This window comes from Triturus cristatus, chromosome 7, assembly GCF_964204655.1.
Source record: "Triturus cristatus chromosome 7, aTriCri1.1, whole genome shotgun sequence".
In the NCBI taxonomy this organism is placed as follows: domain Eukaryota; kingdom Metazoa; phylum Chordata; class Amphibia; order Caudata; family Salamandridae; genus Triturus; species Triturus cristatus.
Window position 1 is genome coordinate 103,512,908 of NC_140590.1, and position 21,515 is coordinate 103,534,422.

Sequence of the window (21,515 nt, forward strand, 5' to 3'; positions counted from 1 at the left end):
GATCACCCACTGAACAAACCCCTTTTCTACCCATAGACAGAGACATGGTGCACGACTCCACAATCGGCAAGAACCATGAAACAGCTCCGTTCAAAGACGATCATGTCGCAGTGACAATGGCGCAAATCCATCAGTCTAACGACCACGGCCTAGAGCTCCAGAATGTGGAGAGCACTGAGCCCCTAACTATTGATCAAACTGGCCAGGGCGGGTAAACAATCTAGGGTGAAATGGCAGACACTTACTTTACCATATCACATGGGAGGGCTGGTTGAGCCAGACCTAAATGTATATTATAAAGCGGCACAGAGCGCCCTGGCTTATTATTGGATCCACGGTTTGCCAGACGTCCCGCATATTCGCTTGGAGAGGATTGTTGCCGACCCGCTCCCATTGCCAGCCACGATTTTCGAAACCATAGATCGAAGAACAGGCATATTAGATTGCATTAACTCGACCCGTCATGCGTGGCATCACCTATTACACTTACAAGCAGGCGCCCTCTTGTATGCCCTGGCAATGCCAATTTAATGGACCCGCTGGCTACCGCCATGCAGAGATTAAGGAGTTATACGCGCATTGCAATCCTTAAACATCCAGACGGCAAGGGACCTGTTCATTAACTGGGTTGTTAAAAAAGGGGAGGATCTAGAGCCCTTGGTGCCAACTGTCTCGCTTCTACAGAGGTTCCAGTTCCATAGAACACGGCACGCGTTGCACGACTTATTGGGGGAGGACCTCCAGGAACCCCCGGAGTTGAAGGAGCTGACCTATATCATCAAAGCTAAGTCTTCCCGTAAGATAGTCTCTAACATATATAAATTATCGATGTCACATAGGGCGAACCATTATACCAAAGCCAGGTTGGCCTGGCAATGGGATTTGCAGTGCGCTATCGAGGACGACATGTAGACTTACTGTTGCACTAACCCGCGACGTGTCTCCTTGAATGGCTAGCATAGGCTGATCAACTTCAAGTTCTTAAATAGGGTATACTATACCCCAGATAGGCTACATAGATACGGGCTAAGAGACTCACCAGCGTGCGAGCGGTACCACACTCATCTGGCAGACTTTTTACACCTGGCCTGGTCGTGTCCGGGGGACAACAGTTTTGGGACTTAGTCTTCAGTGAGCTGGGGAAAATCACAGATTCGACTTTATCTCCAGACCCTGCACTAGCCCTCTTGGGATATTCCAAGCAGATTCCCAGGAACATATGGAGACTGGTTGATATGGGGCTTCTAATTGCAAAACGGAGGGTGGCGATCAGGTGGTCTAGGGGCCCTACACCCACTATGGCACAATGGCCATGCGACATGCTTTACTGCAGTACGCAAACCGAAAATTTCACTTGTAGATGTCCTGTCTTGTTGGTATCTCTGTACCCAACTGTCCTCAGCCGACTGTACGTGCTTTTGTCACGATCCTACAGTGCGCAACCAAATTGCTTGTATTTTTATTCTTGCAAAATGAAAATAAAAAAATAAATGAATAAAATAAAAAAAAGAGCACTGAGCCCCTACCAACACCTACGAGCTCACGGTCGTACTCAGCTGACTTGTGCCTAGAGTCCCCAGCGCCAGGGGAGCTCACAGCTTTGTTCCTCCAAAATCTAGGCCAAAAGATCGAAAGAACTTTAGAACTAACCCCAAACCTGCTGGGGCTATTAGTGCCTCCATGGGTTTCCAACACAAAAGCACACCACTACACCCTCAATGACAGCGAAGACCCAGAACTGCAGAAATTATCCACGACCGAGTTAAACAGCACTACCAACAGAGCCCTGCTGTGCAAGTCATCTAAGATGGAAGTCCAATTAGATCTCCTGCAATCAATAGCAGGCCGCCTAGTCAACATAAGCTCCAGGATGGAAGAACAAGAAAATAGGATCGCCCAGTACCTGGCCTCCAATCCGGGGGAATGTTTCTGCTCAATCCTTATGGAAAAATGGGCGTCTCTTCCCAAGGTCTTAGCGGGTATAGTAGAGATAGCCAAAGGAAGCAGGGAGTCCCCGACTTCGAGCAACATGGATGATAAGGCGACGGCTAACACCAATCTCTAGGCGGCGAGACAGACAGAAGAAGCCCTAACCGGCCCGGAGACAATGGTCGGATCAGGCCAAAAAGTGTCACACAGGTTCGAGAATCCGGCCTACAGATCCAAAGTAGCCCAGGGGACACAAAGCCCCAATAGTGGGGGAAGAAGAGGTAGTGACGTCCTCGCAAGAACGCTCTCACAGCAAAACGGACATTCACGAACCTACTCTATTAAGGAGAGCAAAAAAGAAGCTGAAGAAACAACTGATAAAAACAAAGGTAAGAAAGAGACAATCACAGCTAAGGAAGACCGACCGCCAACCACCACAAGGGGATGCCAAAGCTAGGCAGCTCTATCCAATCTTCATTGCCAAAAATTGGGGCAAGAATGACTCTTCCATCGCCCCGCCTCCTGGAGACCAGCAAACGCAGCCAATCTAATCAAACAACCCCAACGTGAAGAGCCAAAAGCCACTTGCAAGTTCAGAATGGCCCATAGGCAACGAATCAATAGCGGGAACAAGTTCTGCACCCACGGAACTAATCACCCAGCCAGCTATGGACACAACAACGCTGCAGCCAGATGTTTTAAAACCATCCCGGCTATGCCACGAGCACCGGTCTGGCACCAGCAGCAATCAAGGCCTGAGTAAGAGGTCCCAAGAAGGATCCGCCATAAGCAAACAAGGAAGCACAAGCCCTAGACCAAATTTGGCAGAGCGTGCCCTAGGAAGGGGAAGAGCGCCCCAAAGCCCCGGCACACCAACAAGCGTCCATGAGGTAGTACTGTCGAAGTGGACCTCAGCTAGGACTACCAGTGCCAGGGGTTCGCCCTTCTCTGCACAGAGTCCTCAGACCAATAGGAAGAAGTTGACACAGAAACTGGAATAGAAAATACAAAGTTTAATAAACCTCATGAGGTGGAACTACATTCACACAGCACCCTTCGGTATTGAATGAAGTAGCACACCGAACAGAAGGAGCATGGTCCTTTTATACCCATACAAGGGCTCAAAAAGAAGGCAGTACAAGTACAGAAGAAGGTTTTATGCACATATAACGTCATATAGAAATGCACAGTCGACAAGTAGGAGGAGTTAACAGTTTGCCAATGCTAGTAAACACATCCTGACAGTTACATACTACTAACAGCTGCAAGGACAGCTGAAAACCCAACTGGGCATGTGCGAAGGTGGAAGATGCTAAATATAGTTCGTTTCTAGGCAGATTACAAGAGCAGTCAACACTGAGGGAGGACAGAGCACATGGTGAGCACGTGGCAGCACATGGTAAACAAAATGGCTGCCAGAAAAACAAAATGGATTCCACAAAATGGACAAGATAGCCTCTAAATACAAGATGGATTCCGCAAATGCTAATCCAATCGCTGCCAATTTACAACAGTACTCTACCTGAGATTCCACAGCACGGGGCAGCACGACATTCTGAACTGGAGCAACATTCTGCGCCTTTTTAAACCCCTTGCCACCCTAGACCAGATACAAACTGGGGATCTAGAATGGGTGAGATTTCTGAGCATTAAGGGGGACACACATGGCGACTCAACAGTGGTGGGACTGAAGCAAAAAGAAATACAAGCTGTCCTGAATAATTCCATACAACTCGCCGAGTGGGTCATTGACGTTCAGACTCTGTCGCACCCAAAATACCCACACGTCTTAGCACTAGACAATGGGGCCAAGGGCCCTTGGTCGGTCCTGCACGGGACAAACAGCTTAGAATCCCCTGGCAGAAGTCGGACAAGCATCAAGGACCCCATGGGCATCAGAATTTCATGCAGAAACAACCATCGGGTCATCTGCGCAACCCCACTCGTACCGTTCCAAATCGGAATTTCAAGAACATAGCAGCAGCAGCCCTAACAGTGGGCACAGCAGGCATGGCAGGGCCAGGAGAGGAACACCTTCTCAGCAGCAATTAACAATAATCTCATGGAACATTGCAGGGATCAGTAAAATCAGTGAAAATGAAGCACTCCACTGGCAGGGTACCACGAACATTATGTTCCAGCAACAAAAAAGAGTCCCTCCGGCCGTCCGTCTGGCGGTCTATCAGTTTTTATAAAACATGCAAGCTCCCTTGCTGCCACAGACATCAATCTGAACTCATCCAGGTTGCAAGCTCTACAGATCGGAGACCTGAATCTAAATTTACATCCAATGCGCCTCTTGTTAATAAATTGGTACATAAACCCGGCACAGATCACCACGAAAGACCAGGTGGAGGCATTGTCACGGAAATTAGATGATCTTTTAAATAAATATAAATCTCACCAGGTTATCCTAGCCGGGGACTTCCACTTGAAGGATCTTGACAAAGCCGAATCCCCCACACGGGGACTGGGCCGGGCAGCTCCCCTTCACGACCTCCTCAACAATCACAAGCTGACTACAACCCACGTATTAAAAGAAGCACGCTCGATTTCCTGGCATCCCCAGCCTACCTTCTGGGACATCTCAAGAATCGACTACATTTTGGTCAGTGAAGCAATGGCGACTAGCTTGGAAGACTTCGTAGTTGAGGATAGGACGGAAAGCGATCACAGGCCACTAAGAGCAGTGTTCCAGGTGGAAGTACGGTCAGCTACCATTCTCCAAGTCATTGGAGAGGCAAGAGGGGATGAAAAACCTTGCGTCCTGAGGAGGATCAAATGGTCAGACAAGATAGGCAAGAAGCTTCAAATATGGTTGGATCAGAAACAGGAAGGGAGCCTATCAACTCCACTCTCACCCATAAAGGACTGGAAGAACACTGTAGAGGACCTACATGCGAGGATGGGTCACCCCGAGTTACAATGCCCCAGGTCCAAAGGGCAACTAAATGTTGGAAGCAACAGCCTAACCAAAGACATACGGAAAAGCAAGCGGCTCCTGCGCAAGGCCCTCGCAACAAAGAAAAGAGGGGTCAGTCAAATGGAAGGCCCTCCGGTCTCATCACTGAGGGCAGCCCTAAGGAAGAAACTGTGGGAACACAAGAAAGCCCACACAGAGAGGGAATGGCTCAAAGTCTTCTCCCTGCTCAAGCAGAAGAACCCATCAGGACTTTGGAGACATATAAATCAGCTGAGCAGCAGAGGAGTCTTAAGATAAAATGGAGTAGCAGAGCAAGACTAGCTGATCCACGTGAAACAATTATATTCAATCGACCCTGTAAACAAAGGCAGCTCAGAAGAGACCAGCCATGGGGCGGGACAACTTCAGCAATTAAGTACAAAGACAGAAGAAACGACTCCAAGCCCTGGCAACTCTCCCATGGGTGAGAGCGCCCAGGCCGAGGTGCACTGCATTCCGCCAGTCCAGTTAAACCCTCAAATGATCATCAAGACCCTCAAAAACATGAAGAACGACGGGGCCCCCGGGCCCAATGTGATACCTGCACCAGTCCTTAAAAAGGCCCCCGACTTCTGGGCAACAATTCTAACTCCCCTTTACAACTACACCTTTTCGACAACTAAAACCTCTGATTCTTGGAGGGGCTCCATATTGGTCCCTATCTATAAAAAAGGGGAATTGTCTAAAGCCATCAAATTACAGGCTCATCGCCCGGCTTGATCTCGAAGCCAAGGCCTATGCCCACCTCCTACTGAAGGATCCGGAGACCTGGGCTGAAGAAAAAAGCACCATCCCCTTCTATCAGACCGGCTTTAGGTCACAGTCATCGACCATCGACAATGTACTGGCGCTAGCGCACCTATCAGCCCAGGAAGCAAAGAAGAAAAACCCACCGCTCTTCTGCTGCTTCACCAATTATAGGACAGCCTTCGATAAAGTAGTCTGCAGAAGACTATGGTGGAAACTAGAAACCTGGGGCATTCCACCATACCTCCTGAAGGCAATAAGATCGCTATACGAGGACACTTGAGTGTGGGTTAAAACAAGCGCCTGCACAGTGTCACCCAAAATAACAACGAATAATGTGCTGAAAGAAGGATGCGTGCTGGCCCCCATCTATTTAACTTGTACACTGCGGATTTGGGGGACGCCCTGAAAGGAGCCAGTCTAGTAGCACCAAGACTAGGAAGCGTGAGGCTGCCGGTGTTACAATACGCCGATGACACAGCTATAATGGACCACACAAAGGTGGGCCTACAAAGAGCCCTAAACGCACTAAACCGCTTCCACAACGAGAACAACCTGACAGTTAACCAGGGGAAGACCAAGGTCGTCATCTTTGGGAGATACCGAATGAAAAAGAAAGCACAGTGGCTAATGGGAAACCTGTAAATTAACACAGGGGCCTCGTATAGCTATCCAGGGGTTTGGCTCAAGAAACGGGCCAATGCGATCGTTCACCTGAAACAGCAGTCCTATAAGGCCAATAAGGTCACACACCTACTAAAGCAACTGAACCAACACCTGTTAAGCCCATCTGCCAGTCCAATATTAACCGTCTTAAAAGCGAAATTGCTCCCGGCTATTAGTTATGGCCACTTGGATTTCCCAGGGTCACAGGACGAACTCTACAACTCGGCCCAAGCCAGAGGATATAAATCAGTGCTCCACATCCCGAGGTCAGCGAGAAAATCAAGTTTAAGACTGGAGCTAGGCTTGGCGAGGCCGGATCCGACGTGCCAGGGGGAGATCATTAAGCTCTATCTAAGGATTCTAAGTGCTCCAGCCGATTCTCTAAAACATCATTTGAGATCTATGTTAGGGGCCACGCTCGGACGGGCACACCAGCCTTAGCAATGCGATCAACATACTGAAGATCGAAGTAGAGAGTATACCGTTGCTGGAAATTCCACTGAATGCCTGGAAAAAAGCTATAAACAGACAAGTGCGCTAAATATCTTTTGATTTTGATCTCAAATCTCTCCGCTCAAGCTTCCACTTAGACCCGCTGAACGATTCCTACATGGTAGGTAAAGCACAACCCTACCTAAGCGAGGCTCTCACACCGCAAGGATGAAACAAAATCCTTTTCACGAGACTAAGCGCACCAGGAATTGCTGATTTTAACCCTGCATGGGCCCGCATGGGGGAAATCACAAATTGTAGACTGTGCTCATACACAGGGGAATCTTGGCTGTACCTCCTTTGCTGCTGCCCTAACCTCAACAACGAGCGCCGGCGACTCCTGCGTTCCGATTTGTATTGCCCACGGAATAAAGTCATGCAGTGAAGCGTCAGCCTTGTGCTTTTCTACAACAACCACGATGACCCTAGCAAGACTGGGGAAATTCACGCATCAGATCAGGATCGCCCTAAAGGCTGCCAATGAACACAATGGAACCCCGGCGACGAGCACTGCAAAACCAGCGGAAGAAAGCAGTCGAGCCCCGAACAAGCACTGAGACTCTTGCACCCCTTCAACCGCCCCAGTAAGACTGCGCTATCGCATGGACTGTAATGGAAGCGCCAAGGCGAACTGGTTATACATTTTTTAAGCAGACTATTTTTATGAAACATTGGGGGCTTCACAAAGTTGCGCAAGGGCACTGGATTATGACGACAAATCCAGATGCCGGCTGTACCAGTGGGTGCCGGGGGTGTGGGGGTGGCACTTTTACCAAATACAAACTGAAGTTCTTACTATTTTTACCTCTCTACATGTCTATAGTTTTTACTGTAATGATTTTAATTAACTGTACAGTTAATCAAATTCAATTCAAGACTCTATTTTTACTTGTTTCACGTTTCTAACTCTGTCAATAGAGAAGCAGTCTCTTATAAAATAATTCTACAGACAGTGACTTTTATTGTTTGTAGGGTGAACTGCGCCCTACTCTCTTCCTAGAATGAGCCTCGAGTGCTCACCCACATCTACAGCTGGAGAGTCAAGGGCACAATGCAGCGGCCTAAGGTAAGATGATGGGCCCCCCCGCAGAAGGTGAAGAGGGGCCCCGGAGTCTCCCAGATCTCACAACTATGCATCGGCCTTGTGCAGAATGAGGCACTTCCGAAGGGTTTGGGGGCCCTAGAGGCATGCACCCACCCCTGCGCCGCAGGGGGCTGTGCTACGCCCTTGGTACAGCGGGGGTACGTGGCGAACCACGGCAAACAGAATCGAAACTTTTGAGGGTGCGGAAAAAACAACAGGTGTACACGAGTGTTTCACCCTCGACAGCCTGTGTGTGTGTGTGGGTGGAAGAGGGAGCGGGTCCCCTCGTGCCTGGGGCCCCCTGGCGCAGGGCCTCTACTGCCCTGGCCCTGGAGAGGGGCCCTTACTGCCATGGCTCTGGAGCGGGGTGGGGCGGGGCCCCGTACTGCCCCGTCCCTGTCCCACCTCTCACCACCTCTGGTAGTTGGCATTTTCCAGTGCCACCGCTCCACCGGCTGGGCATGCTATGCGATGACGTCATCAGAGAACCTGTCTCTGCTGATGCTGATGACGTTGCTGTCATTCCCTCCTGCGGATTATGTAACCCCGGCTGCCAGGGCCGTGAGTGTCCGACATGTCGAGCAGGAAAAGGCACCTGAGTCAAGGAGAGGAATCCAGAGGCGACACCGCCCGCGCCTCCGCCCAAGGAAGAACAGCGCAGGGCCATTATCAGGGCCTAGTCCGCGCCCCGAGCCAAGGGCCACTGCTATTAAAAGCAGCAGAGGGAACGGTTTCACCAACCCGCGTCAAGAGAGTGAGTGAGCCACGCACAATGATGGCTGCTATTAATAACAGCCTGGGCCAGCCCACACCCGCCTGGGAGGGGTGCCTGGACGGGACTCCCGGAATGTGGGAATGCTTCTTACGGCAGGTAGTGCCGCAGGGATGAGGCTGGCATGTGTACTCCTACCCTGGCACCTGTTGGCCAGTCCACTCCAAGCCACGTCTGTCAGACTGGCACGGCTCTCCTGCTGCTGCGGTATCCAGCCCGACCCTGCCGGGACAGACATCCAGGTAAGGACGTGTGCCTTCACTGTTACTCAGTGGAAGACACAGTGCTTAATTTGTGCCGGTGCTCAGCACCAGAACTTATTTTGCAGGGCCGGGTCTATTGAATTTTCCCTCTCTGGGCGTTGTGCCCACTAAAAATTTAAATTAAATTTACCTGCTGTTCTTGTTCTTCGGTCCCGATGCCTATCTGTGTATGTCTGCATGGGCTGAACCACCCGGGTCCAGGCACAATGACTGCATCACGTTTAGTGATGTCAGCAGTGCACGTCTGCCTTTCCCCAAGGCACGTCCTCATTTCCAAACTCCATTGGATATAGGTGATTGAGGGCGGGCTGGTGGCTGAGCTGGCGTGGGGGAGGCAGGCAGAGAGAGTTCAGGACGTCGTTGAGAAAAATAAAAGTGCGTAGCGCACACGAGCTGCAGTCACTGTGAAACCACGGTGAGCAGAGGTAAGGCTTTAAACGATGCAAACAGTGTGTTCCCGCCTGGGCGTTGGGAGTTCTGAAAGGTCATTGCGAGAAGCGGCATGCGTTGAGTTTAAGGTGAGTGTCATCTGAAGATCATGCTAGTATGGTTGAGAGATTCCAGTTCTTTCCCTGCCTGTCTCCTCTCTCTGTGCGTGCCCTCTGCTCACTTCCCCAATAGCAATATTTAATTTATGTTTGCACATACAAAACATTAGATGAAATGCAGAAGAAAAGTGTCAAGCAAACTAATCATTAAAAAAAGTTTAATAAGAAAACATATTCACAATTGAAGATCAAACCTGCTGATAGCATGTATTTTAAAAGATTCGGGGAATCAACGGGGAAAGGTGGAAGTCGTACGGAGTAAATAGCACTTGTTATCAGTGCCTAGAGTCCTGGCGAATAGTAGAGTGCGCTATAAATGTTTAGTGATTATGATTCGGTTTGGTACATGCTGGGGGCGTTCTACAGCAGGAAGTCTGCCATGTGGCCTTTCCTGTCCAGGGCTGTGGTTCAACATTGACAAATGACGCATTTCCGGATTTCACTCCACTTTCAACTCCGTGACAGCCACTCGGGGGAAAAAAACAATTATTTTATATCACTGGAAAAGACGCTTACCTGGGTTTTCCGCCGGCTTTACAAGTATTGTCAACATATGAGCTGCATTAGTTGGCGCAGGTAGGAGCAGAGAAGGCCTCCCTTAGTTGGACTTGTAGTAATTCGTAAGCAGCTTGTCTACTCCTGGTCCAAGTAGCTGCACTGATGGCAGGAATGAGTACTAGTGACCACACCGTCATCCGCTTCAATCAACACGCAAGCACAGACGTCACCCAATGATTACACTGACACTTTCTTTGTGGGTGAAGAACTGCTGCAGGTTTATTTCATACAACACAAGTATGACAATAAATGGGTTATCTTACGGGCGATCCAAGGCAAGCAGCCCCTAGCTGCTCCGCCCGCCTGGTGAGCCAGCACGCACGGTGGGTCGATGCCCGGCAGTGCGGCACATTTATTTTCAGATCATCCACTGGGTCACGTGATCTGTCTCCTACTCCCGCCCCTTCTGACAGGGGCGGAGCGTGTTGTGGCACACCCCCGGTTGGTCAGGCCCCCCAACCGCCCGAAGGACTAACGGGGCGCCGTCGCGGTCTTCCCAGAACCTCCTTCGGCTCGTGGACCTTGGCTCGGGCACCCTTACTGTGCCGGACAGGGGTACCCTTACTGTACCGCCTGTCGCAGAGGTACCCTTACTGTACCCGTCTGCCTCCAGATCGCCCTGTAACTCCGCCTGCAACGCAAAAGAAAACATTAAAAACATTCCAATAACGCGCTGTCTCCGTCACGCAGGGTAAGCGGAAAGGGTGGGAATACGCGTGTCCGAGTTGGAGCGGCGCGCGGGAAGCAGAGGGGGAACTGGGCAAGCTGCACGCCTAAATAGGGGGGCTAGCCTCGCCCCCCCCCCCCCAACGGCCCGACTCCTCCTACACACTACTGGGAGATCTCCTCCCTGGGCGTGGCCTCCCTAGCGAGGCAAGAGAAGGGGGAGGGGGAAGGCTGCGACGGGCGGCCACTAGAGAGCTGCCCTGCTGATGTCCCACTGCGTGGGACGCGGGCAGCGGCATTCCGGTTCCATGGACTGAGGGACCCGAGGGGTGCGGATAGAGCGGAAGGAATGACATCTTGGAACAGAGTAGGCGTAACCCGAGAGCAGGTGTGCCTGGGGAGCATGTGGGGTACACGTAGCTACACAGTCTGGGGTAAAGGGGCTCCAACAGCTGGTGGGGGGGGGGCAGGTCGGTGTACTGCTGCGTTAAATGTAGTAAATACTCTGTGGAGTCTACTAAATGTTTACTTCGTAAAATGGACGATAAAGTATTAAATGTACCCGCCCTCTTCCTTCTTTAATACCTCATGTGGGGGTTTATCTTTTCCGTTAAGCATCCTGTACCCACCGCCGCTCAGTGGCGCCCTCCAGACTTCTTATAAATCCAAAGCGCCACTTCCAGGGCAAAAAGGAACTGGAGGCCGCTGGGGTTTTCTTTACATTTTCATGTGCGCTTCATGCCCTCGGGAATTAGTTTACTTCATGACAAATCGTACTGTCTATTTCTGTCTCTCTGTTTTAAGTTCGTGGGATTGTTAATTGATGGGTGTACTTATTGTGTACTGTTAGGGCCGAAAAACTGTACTCAAGTAAGGTGTATCAGTTGTGCTCTTGAATTTAGTAGAATTTACTTTAAGTACATATGTTATTTGTATGTTGGCAACAGGCGCATTTATGACAAGATCACAAATTGCTTTTGTTTTGCTTGGTTTTTTATAAAATATGTTTTTATTAAATTGTATAGTGGCATGACTTATATTAATTAGACATATCCTAACACATGGGCTTATGATTGTGTATCTGAATGTAACAATTCAGTTTCCTAACACGATTAATTCCTACATTATATTGCACCACAGGAAAATTCTTTCTACCAGAAAGTAGTACCCTATTCCCCTGGTTGGCTAAAGGGGTCTCTCTCATTTCTATTCTAAATCCTCGGGAATTAGTAACATTGACTTTTCTAACTGACAAAAATGGAAAGAATCGTGCCCATGGGCGAGCCAGAAAAAGATGTTATCGGCTCTGTGAGTGCGGAAAGCTCTAATGAGACTTAAAACGCCTCCGCATGGTTAGACAGCGGTGTTCAACAGCTGCCATGCCTCCCAGGTCCAGGCGTGACTAGATGGTCCAGTCCCGGGTTTTTCTTAGAATTCTGGCAGCGAGGGTGTTAAGTGCATGAATGCGGTGGCACAGCCCAGAGGTCAGTAATGTCCGTCCCTTTGCTTCTAATGACCCCGGAAGTTGTAAGGCAAAAATAATAACAATAACCACTGACCTTGGCCTCGCAATGTGCTGGTGGCTGAACAGCAAATTAAAGTTTTTTTGAGTAGCAGGGTGTAATAAGCAGGATTGCACAATGTTGAAGTGTAGATGGTAGCTTCTTTATTTTCAGGATAGTAAGAAACAGTGTCCCAGCCACAGGAGGTTCATCCGCAACTGTCGATCACGGAACCCTCCAGCTAGGCACCTTCCACATTCTAGATCCCGCACCAAGGAAATAGACAATTATATATATTGAATACAGGATTATATATATATATTGGATACAGGATTACCACACACCTCCCCCCTCCCCCCCCCCCCCCCGGACATAAACAAAGAAGCAAAAGAAGATAACCTAGTCACAGATATAATCCTGGAACTTAGAAGGAATAGAACAAGTATGAGAACTCCTACGCAGAGGAGGTGCATGTTGCACAGGGTAAGGCTGGCGAGTAGAAGACTCAGTAGGAGTAACATAACGTACAGGAGCAAATACGTCCATCATCAAGTCTCACTGCATTTTGAAATAGTTTAACAACTTTACGCGTAATGGAAAACTTGTTACCTCCACTCTTTTGTGGAGACCTAACCCGCACACAGTCCCCTACATTGACTATCGTATGGGCAACAGCATGTCTAACATCGAAATTCGCCTTCATCTTTCTTGACTTGGAATCTTGACGAATCCTCCACTGAGAATCTTCAGGAATACTAACATCAGAACCATAACCTCTCATCCAAGATTGAAATAGTTGAGTGTTAGGAGTACGTCCTCTAAACAACTCAAAAGGAACCTTTTCCGTTGTGGAATGAGGAGTTAAACAATATGCTAAAACTTTCTCTTGAATAGCATTTCTCCAGTCACGCCCTAGTTCCTTAGCAGACTGTATAGCTTTCTTCAACACACGGTTGAATCTCTCAACCATCCTGTTACATTCAGAATGATAGAGAGAGCATTTTCTATCAACAATACCCCTCTTGCACAGAAAGTCTTCCATCTCCTTTGAGACAAGTTGCACACCATTGTCACTTAACAAAGTCTCAGGGAGACCTTCTCTGAAAAATACCTCCTCTAAGAACCTTCTAACATCTCTGGTTTCAGAGCTCTGAGTGACTTTGAACTTTGGCCATCTGGAGTACATATCAACAAGAACCAAAACAAAGAACTGACCAGAGTTGGAATGAATTGGTCCCAGGAGATCTAAAGCAACATCTTGCCAACACCTAGAGGGAGGTTCACGAATAATCATAGGTTGGGTCCTTGTCTTGCACACTTTGTCCGACAACCTGCATTCTGAGCAATCTCTAACTAACCGTTCTACTAAAATATCAACCCCCGGCCACCAGAAGTGCACCCGAATTCGCTCTTTTGTTTTTGATATACCCTGGTGGCCATCGTGTGCAAGACGAACAATCTTCTCTTGTAAAGAACTAGGTAGAACCAAACGAGAACCTCGCCACAACAGATCTTTGTTTAGAGAGAGTTCATGTCTCACATTCCAATTTTTTTTTTTTGCATCATCAGATAGCGATCTAATGCCTGTCCATCCATCAGACACAAACAGGCATACTCCAAGTAATACTTTGTCATTCTTTAAAGACTCGCCATTCCATCTGAGACAACACCATCAGCAATCTCGCACACCTTGAATGTGTCAAACTCCCAGTAATCTTCTGGGTCACATACATCATGACATACAGGTACCAATCGTGACAGGCAGTCAGCAACTTTGTTGTCAACACCAGGGATGTATTTGACAAGTAATTCAAAATCTTGCCGGGCAATGATCCACTTACAGATTCTAGAAGAAACTGCATTAAGATCCTTCTTGCCAAATAAATCCTTGAGAGGTTTATGGTCATAATGAACAAGAAAAGAGGAACCCACAAAACTTTCTTTAGTTTTTTGATGGCCCAGTAGATAGAAAGTGCTTCTTTTTCAATTGCAGAATATTGTAATTCTGGTCCGACAAGCGCTCTAGACAGAAACATAATGGTTTCTTCTTTTCCACCTTTGAATTGTTTAAGGACTGCCCCCAAACCTTTAGAGCTTGCATCTGTGATCAAGATAGTCTGAGGAAGTGTCGAAGCTCTGTAAGGAAGGAGCTGACTTAAGAGCTTCCTTGACTTCTTCAAGCTCTAACTGACACTGAGATGTCCAAATAAATTTCCCCCCTTTTTTTAAGAGGGAGCTAAGAGCATGAGTGCGGCTGGCGAAGTGTGGCATGAATTTATTATAATACTCAGCCATACCTAAAAAAATTACGAGTTCCTCACGTGACTGAGGAACAGGCAAGTTATCAATAGTCTTGACTAAACATTCCTTGGGTTTAACACCATCAGGAGTTAATTTGTGTCCAGGATATTCTATTTCCCTAAGATTAAATTTGCATTTATTCTCGCGAAGCGTCAAGCCTCATTTGCTAAATCGTTCAAGGACACACCTTAGTCTCGAATCATGCTCAGCTTGTGAAGAGCCATGGATCAGGACATGGTCCTGATAAATCTGTACTCCCTTTATATCCTTCAACACATCTTCCATGACTCTCTGAAAAACAGAGGCGGCGGAGACAAGCCCAAATGGAAGACGAGTGAATTTAAAAGTCCCAAACGGGGTGACGAAGGCTGTCAGATCCATGGATTCAGGATCAATTTTTACCTGATGGTAAGCAGCACGCAAATCAAGAGTTGAGAAAACGCATGAGTCCTCTAGTTGCGTGAGCATTTCAGCAATATTTCGAAGTGGATACTTGTCCGCAACCACAGCACGGTTAAGTGCGCGCAAGTCCACACAAAGACGCACCTCACCTGAGGCTTTGCGTGCAAGAACAACCGGAGCCAACCACTGACCAGCTTCAGTCTCTACAATGATACCATCCCGTTTTAATTTCTCAAGTTCAAGATGCATAGAATCTCTCATAGCAAGGGGAACGTTCCGTACCTTGCAAGAAATGGGACTTGAACCAGGTTTCAAAACAATCTCGTGTACATAGTTAGAAAGGCAACCCAGGCTCTCATTGAAGACTTCACGGAATTCAGATTGTAAATTCATTTTGAAATCATCCCTGCAAGTAACCTGTTTATCATGAAGTCCTACACACCTAATGCTTTTAAGAAATCAGAATTTGTTAAATCCCTAAGAACAATACAAGGATCTGCCCCAGGAACTAAGGAGACCCCCAGGTCGGCCTGGTGAAACCAGCTGATGATGCTGTCACCCCTACATGATATGTAGATTTTTCCAGCTGTTAATCTCCGTTTGTATTCTATACTACCAAGGAAATAACCAAAGAGCTTTATGGGTTGCCCCCCATACGCCAATGGTTTGATGTCAGGCTTATGTACTTCCACTTTACCTTGTAACTTGAAGTCAAAGAAATCTTTCCGTATTAGAGAAATCTTAGCACCAGAATCAAACAACATTCTAATATTACAATCATTCACAAGAACAGAAACTACAGGACCTTGACACTTGTTAAGAACACCAACACCTGAAGAGATAATTTCTCCACAATGTAGACCTTCATGTTCACTTTCAGAGTCAACATCATCAAAGAAGATTTCTTTAACACGTTTGCTGGACTTGGGTTTCTTAGACCTACAGGCTTTAGATACATGACCAGTTATCCCACAACTATGACATTTGGATTAAAGAGCAGGACAGGATTTATCATTAGCAAGATGACCGTAAAGATCACAACAAAAACATTTGACTCTGTTATCCTCTTTCCATCTGGAATTGGATGAAAAATAATTAGGAGGCCGACTCTTCCTGATCGGATCCGGGGGGAGGTGTGTGGTAATCCTGTATCCAATATATATATATATAATCCTGTATTCAATATATAGAATTATCTATTTGCTTGGTGCGGGATCTAGAATGTAGAATGTGGAAGGTGCCTAGCTGGAGGGTTCCGTGATCGACAGTTGCGGATGAACCTCCTGTGGCTAGGACGCTTAAATGGTTAGATCTCACCTCACCCAGAAGTATCTTCGTGAATCATCGAATGAACGAGGCGAAAAGAGTTCACCATGGGTGTCTTGTCTTCTTGAGTGATCCCATCCTCGTCGCCAGTGTAATAAGCAGGATTGCACAATGTTGAAGTGTAGATGGTAGCTTCTTTATTTTCAGGATAGTAAGAAACCGCGTCCCAGCCACAGGAGGTTCATCCGCAACTGTCGATCACGGAACCCTCCAGCTAGGCACCTTCCACATTCTACATTCTAAGATCCCGCACCAAGGAAATAGACAATTCTATATATTGAATGCAGGATTATATATTTATATTTAGATATAGATATAGATATTGGATACAGGATTACCACACAGGACTTCATTTATCGCAGCATGCTGGACATAAGGACAGGTATGGTAATGCCTGGATATCTCACAGCACCACTCATAGGAAACGTATCTTGTTTCTTCACAGTTATTAGTTTTGGTTATTTGTGTCTTAAAAATGTATTTGAAAGCTCTCAAGAGTGTGGTTTTTGTTTTAACAGATCCGCAATGGAGCTAGAGACCTTTGTAGACTTGGAGAAATGGCCAGCGGAGACGGATGGACAGTCCAACGAGGACGAAGAGTTGGAGGGTTTCTCACCCGACTTGAAGCAGGGGAGGCTCACAGATGTGGCCACCAAGGTTCTTGAACACTTGATAAATCTGGAAAACTCCTCCCTGGATATTGCTATAGCTGGGGGGTCCGAAAGTGACAAGTCAAAGTTCATCAGGTCCTTCTTTGGCTTTGGGGAGGAAGAAGTCAAACAAGAAGCGCCCGCAGTGGAGCGCAAGACAAATGGGCCAAGGCCATACCCACATCCCAAGTATCCAAAGCTGACATTCTGGGTGGTGCCGGGTATCTTCAGCACAGACGTATCCACTGCAGCGTACCACCAGAAGGTCGACTTCAGCAGGTATGATGTCTTCATCATCATCACGCACCAATCCCTTGAGGGGCCTCATGGCCAGCTAGTACAGGAACTTCAAACAGCAGGAAAAAAGGTATTCCTTGTGTGCTCAACAGATGTTGACCGTGAAGATAAAAGTCTAAGAGGCACAACTTATGACAAGGACAGCATCCTACAGGAGATCAGCGAGAGCAGCATTTCAGACCTAGCGGTTGAAGGTTTGGAAAAGCCTCATGTCTACCTGCTGTCGTGCTCTGACCTGGGTAAATATGACTTTGAGATGCTGGCAGAAGATCTGGAAGTAGAACTCCCGACTTACAAGAGGCACGTGTTCCTGCTCTCCCTTCCCAATGTTTCCGTGACCATTTTGGAGAAGAAAAAAACAGCCCTGAGGAGGCAGATCTGGAAATTTGCCACTGTTTCTTGTGCCATCTCTGCCATACCTATTCCAGGACTATCCGTTGTTTGTGACGTTGCCAGTTTGGTAAGGTCTCTCGAAGGTTACTGCAAAACATTTGGTCTGGATGGGACCTCTCTGGAGCAACTGGCAGCCAAAACCAAGATATCTGTTGTGGATCTGAGAGCTCTGATCAAGTCCCCGCTGATCCAGGAACTATCAGCCAACCTGGTGGTGAATCTGTTGGCCAATGCTACAGGTGGGGGAAGAATGATCGCGGAGTCTGTCCTCCGACGCCTCCCAGTCTTCGGATCTCTGGCCGCTGCAGCCATTTCATTTGGAACCACATACAATATGCTGCGGAACAACCTTGATGAGATAGCCCAGGATGCACACAGAGTGCTGAAGGCAGCTTTAGACCTGAGGTAGACTTGTCTGCAAGGAAACAAAGAATAAGCAGGACAGGATGGTGGTGCTGGGGAAGAGTCATTCTGGACATGTGACTCTCCACACACCAACCCATCTGGCTTTGCAGCAGCACCAGCAATGCACTTTACACAGAGCCTGGATTTGTCTTACCACTTTAAGGCGAACGTCTTGGATTTCCAATCTAAAAAAAACACACAAGGTCTCAAGTTGAAAATAGAGCATCTGTGTTCGTGGCATAATGTTCAGACTGCTCCTCAACAAATATATTTAATTTAATAATCCTTCCTCCACTCAACACAGTTATTTGATAACTATTTATTTATACAGCAAAATGTGCACTACGTGTAAGTTATGTTTTCATTGTGTATTATATATACTCCAGCTTGGGTACAAGCTTCTTATTGATGCATTTTGGCAAATAAATACATAACATAAAATTGTTTTTGAGTTTTCAAATGAAGTTCTTTTTACTAATATAACAAATGTACTGAAGCAGTGAGGGCCAAACATCTGCGCTGATCGTTTAATATAGAAAGTACCCAGGCCTTTGAACACTAGGGGGCTGATTACGATCTCGGTCGGAGGCTTTCCAACCGAGATAGTCGGTTTCAAAACCGACAGCCTCATTACAATGGAGGTTGGCGGTTTTGAAACCAGCAGGACATTCTGCCATGCTTCCGATGGGCTCAAGGAGCCCACCTGCCAGTCGTAACCAGCACGTAATCCATATGGACAGAGTTCTATGCAGTCCGAATTACGATGCTCGGTTTTCGACATGGAAAGCCTGTCAGAAAGCAAGTTTGGGGCCCCCAGCAGGGCTCCTTTCTTCCTGTGGCTTCTGTGCCTCCCTGTTAATTCTTGCACCGTATGACAGGCACATTGAGGTGCCTGCCACGTGGTGCAGGGATGAACACAAACTCCCTCTTCTGCATGGGAGCTTGTGCTGTGGCCAGTTTCCGACCGCAGCACAAGCTCCCATACAGAAGCAGGTGCTTGCAACCGCACCATGTGCAGTCGCATAAAAGTTAAGCGGTTGGGACCGCCGACCTGTATCCATGACGGTGTTGGGCAGACGCAAGTCCACCGGACATCGTAATAAGCCCCTTGGTGTTATTTTTTACACAGTTCAGGGATATTCATCATACTGACCTTGGAAAAATGAAAAGCTAAGTATTCCTTGCTGAGGTTGAGTCTGTGATCTTGCAGGTGTACAACAGTAACAGCAGCAGGTGCAGAACCCAGGGAGTTATCTAAAGGGCTGTGACTGCCCAGAGCCAACCTTTTTTTAGCTATGCTCAGAATCTGCCCTTCAAAGTCTAATACTTTCAGTCCATTCATTGAAGGACCACCCAAACCTTTTATAAAAATATACCCGGGTGTCTGTCTGTATGTTTCACCCTTTTCTAAACTGCAGGTGATGTTCTAGAATGTGTCAGTTAATTCCAAAATAATTGCCTCTTAATGCAAGAATCTATTTCACCTTCGCTACCCATGGGCTATGACCTTTCAGTTAGTAGCAAAATATACAGTGATGTGAAATTTAAAGCCTATCCTCTTAAGATTCTGCGGTTTTACATACTACGACATCTCTGGTTTTAGTTCTCACCAAGTCTCAAAATTCAATATTACTAACCTAATGTCACAAACAACACATTTCACTTTGTTGTAATTTACAATGCAAACAAAATCACCCACTTATCAGCTACCTTGTGTGAAAAGGTAAGAGCAGCTGGGATTCCATAATGCGAGGACACTCTATAGCAGCAAAACCTGGAAGTCAAAGTTTGTTGTGAGATTTATATCCCCTCCTCTTTCTTTTCTATCTTTCTACCCCCCTCTCTTTCGTTCCTTTCCCTCTCCCCAGATATTTTAGCTGTATAATTCTGTGTGTATGTAATATTCTTTTGATTACTGTGTTATGTCTTATTTTCTTAACAAATTAAATCCTTTTACAAGTTTCTTGTGAGAGTTTATCAGTTCTTCACATCACTTGGGAGGATCTCTACCTCTCTTGTAACAAGTCTTCTAAAACGTGGTGATGTTTGGTGTCATTTGTTAATGCCCAGCTCTCTTCATGGTCTCCCGCAGCATCCTAACTGGACTGAGGGCTGCACTTTGTCTTACCCTTTCATGTCAGGAATCCGTCTCAGGCTCTAGGTTCTCCAGGGTGCAGGCCACAAACATATATTCCCAGCCAGTAAGGACACTGTTTTCCCAAAGCCCTAAAAAGCTATTACACTAGCGGAAACACACACAGGTCTTGAAGCAATGCAGACCAGGTAGATGGAACCTGAAAAGCCAATTAAGGGGGTGGGGGTGGGCAGGCTGCAAAGCTCAGGCATGAAGGGTCAGCTATTGGTTTCACTTCCGGGCTACGGGCCTGATTCACAAAGGTAAACTTACACTTTTGTTTAAGTTTAGTAACTTTATTACTACTTTGTGAATTCCAAAAACAGTAGCAAAGTTGCTACAGCACGAGTAAACATACTCAAAAGTGTAAGTACACCTTTGTGAATTAGTCCCGCAGGGACCTTTACTACTGTCATTGGTATTCACAAACTATGAGTGAAACGTTATCACTAGTACATTTACTACTATTAAAATGACATTTAGTTTGTGGATAGCAAAAAGTCAAGTTACTACTGCGAGTGCGAACTTAAAGAAACGTGTAAGTTTTCCATGGTGCATCAGCCCCATGAGTGGCAGTTAAAGGACAGCAAGCATGGAGTACTGTGCTTTCAACTCAGTTTGCACCCACTCTGCTCCCCCTCACGTTTTTGTGTTTTCCCTTCCCTCTGAAGTTGTTCCCCTGCTAAGCAGGTCTCAGTTGTGTCTGTTCCTTGTGACTTACCAGTGGCGTTCCTCCATTCTTGGCGCTCTCTATGACCGAAACTCTGCCCATGCTCCCTCACGCTTCCGTTCTCTGGCTGTAGCCATGTGGCTAGTTGCAAAGCTACCCTTATTTGATCCCTTTAAGCACTATATTGATTCTGAGTTTTGGAGTGATGCACACTTGTTAAAGTTTTATTTCCAATGTACTCTTTGCTTTTTGCTGTAGAAACCCAAAGGTCTGACAAGTTTGTGTGAAGTCCTGGGCAGCATTCCCATCAGTTGTTTTTCTTTCTCTCGCTCTTTTCCTGGAATGCGCCACCTTCAGGGGTGTTCTTCCTGACTCTGAGAGTGCACGGTCTTCCAGAAAGAGGCAGAGTCTTTCTGCTCCTTTGAAACCTAGGGTTTAGATGTACTGGAGTGTTTTGAATCCTTGTCATGGGGCACAACCACCCTCGGCTGAGCTTAAGCTGTTGAGAAGATGGCCTCACAATGTTTCTCCAGAAGGCAGTCCTATAGAGGGGAATTCATGGTCAACTCAATGATTATGAGGAATCTGGGACCTGAAGTTGCAAAACTGGTCAAAATCATAACCCCTCAATAACCATGCACGCCAATGAGTACCAGGTTCTTGAGGTGAAAGCAGGATTTGGTTTTCACCAAACGTGTGGATTACAGCTACACCCTTTGGGGTCAATACTTATCATGGTGGGAGAATG

The 21,515-nt window shown here is 47.2% G+C and overlaps 1 protein-coding gene across 4 annotated transcripts in view; it reads left to right on the forward strand.

Annotated features, from left to right (window-relative positions):
* LOC146808932 (interferon-inducible GTPase 5-like) overlaps window positions 1-18,683 on the forward strand; it is a 51,313-nt gene extending 32,630 nt beyond the window's left edge. The window contains exons 1-2 of one of the 4 annotated variants that reach the window (XM_085615735.1): window positions 8,728-8,894; window positions 16,737-18,683. In XM_085615735.1, the coding sequence (XP_085471861.1) occupies window positions 16,744-17,967 (1,224 nt within the window). In that variant the 5' untranslated portion in view covers window positions 8,728-8,894; window positions 16,737-16,743 and the 3' untranslated portion in view covers window positions 17,968-18,683. Of the gene's footprint in view, window positions 1-8,727; window positions 8,895-9,199; window positions 9,434-16,736 lie in introns of those variants that run through there. The other 3 variants (XM_085615736.1, XM_085615734.1, XM_085615737.1) reach the window with 3 other exon arrangements.
* Window positions 18,684-21,515: the final 2,832 nt, after the last annotated feature.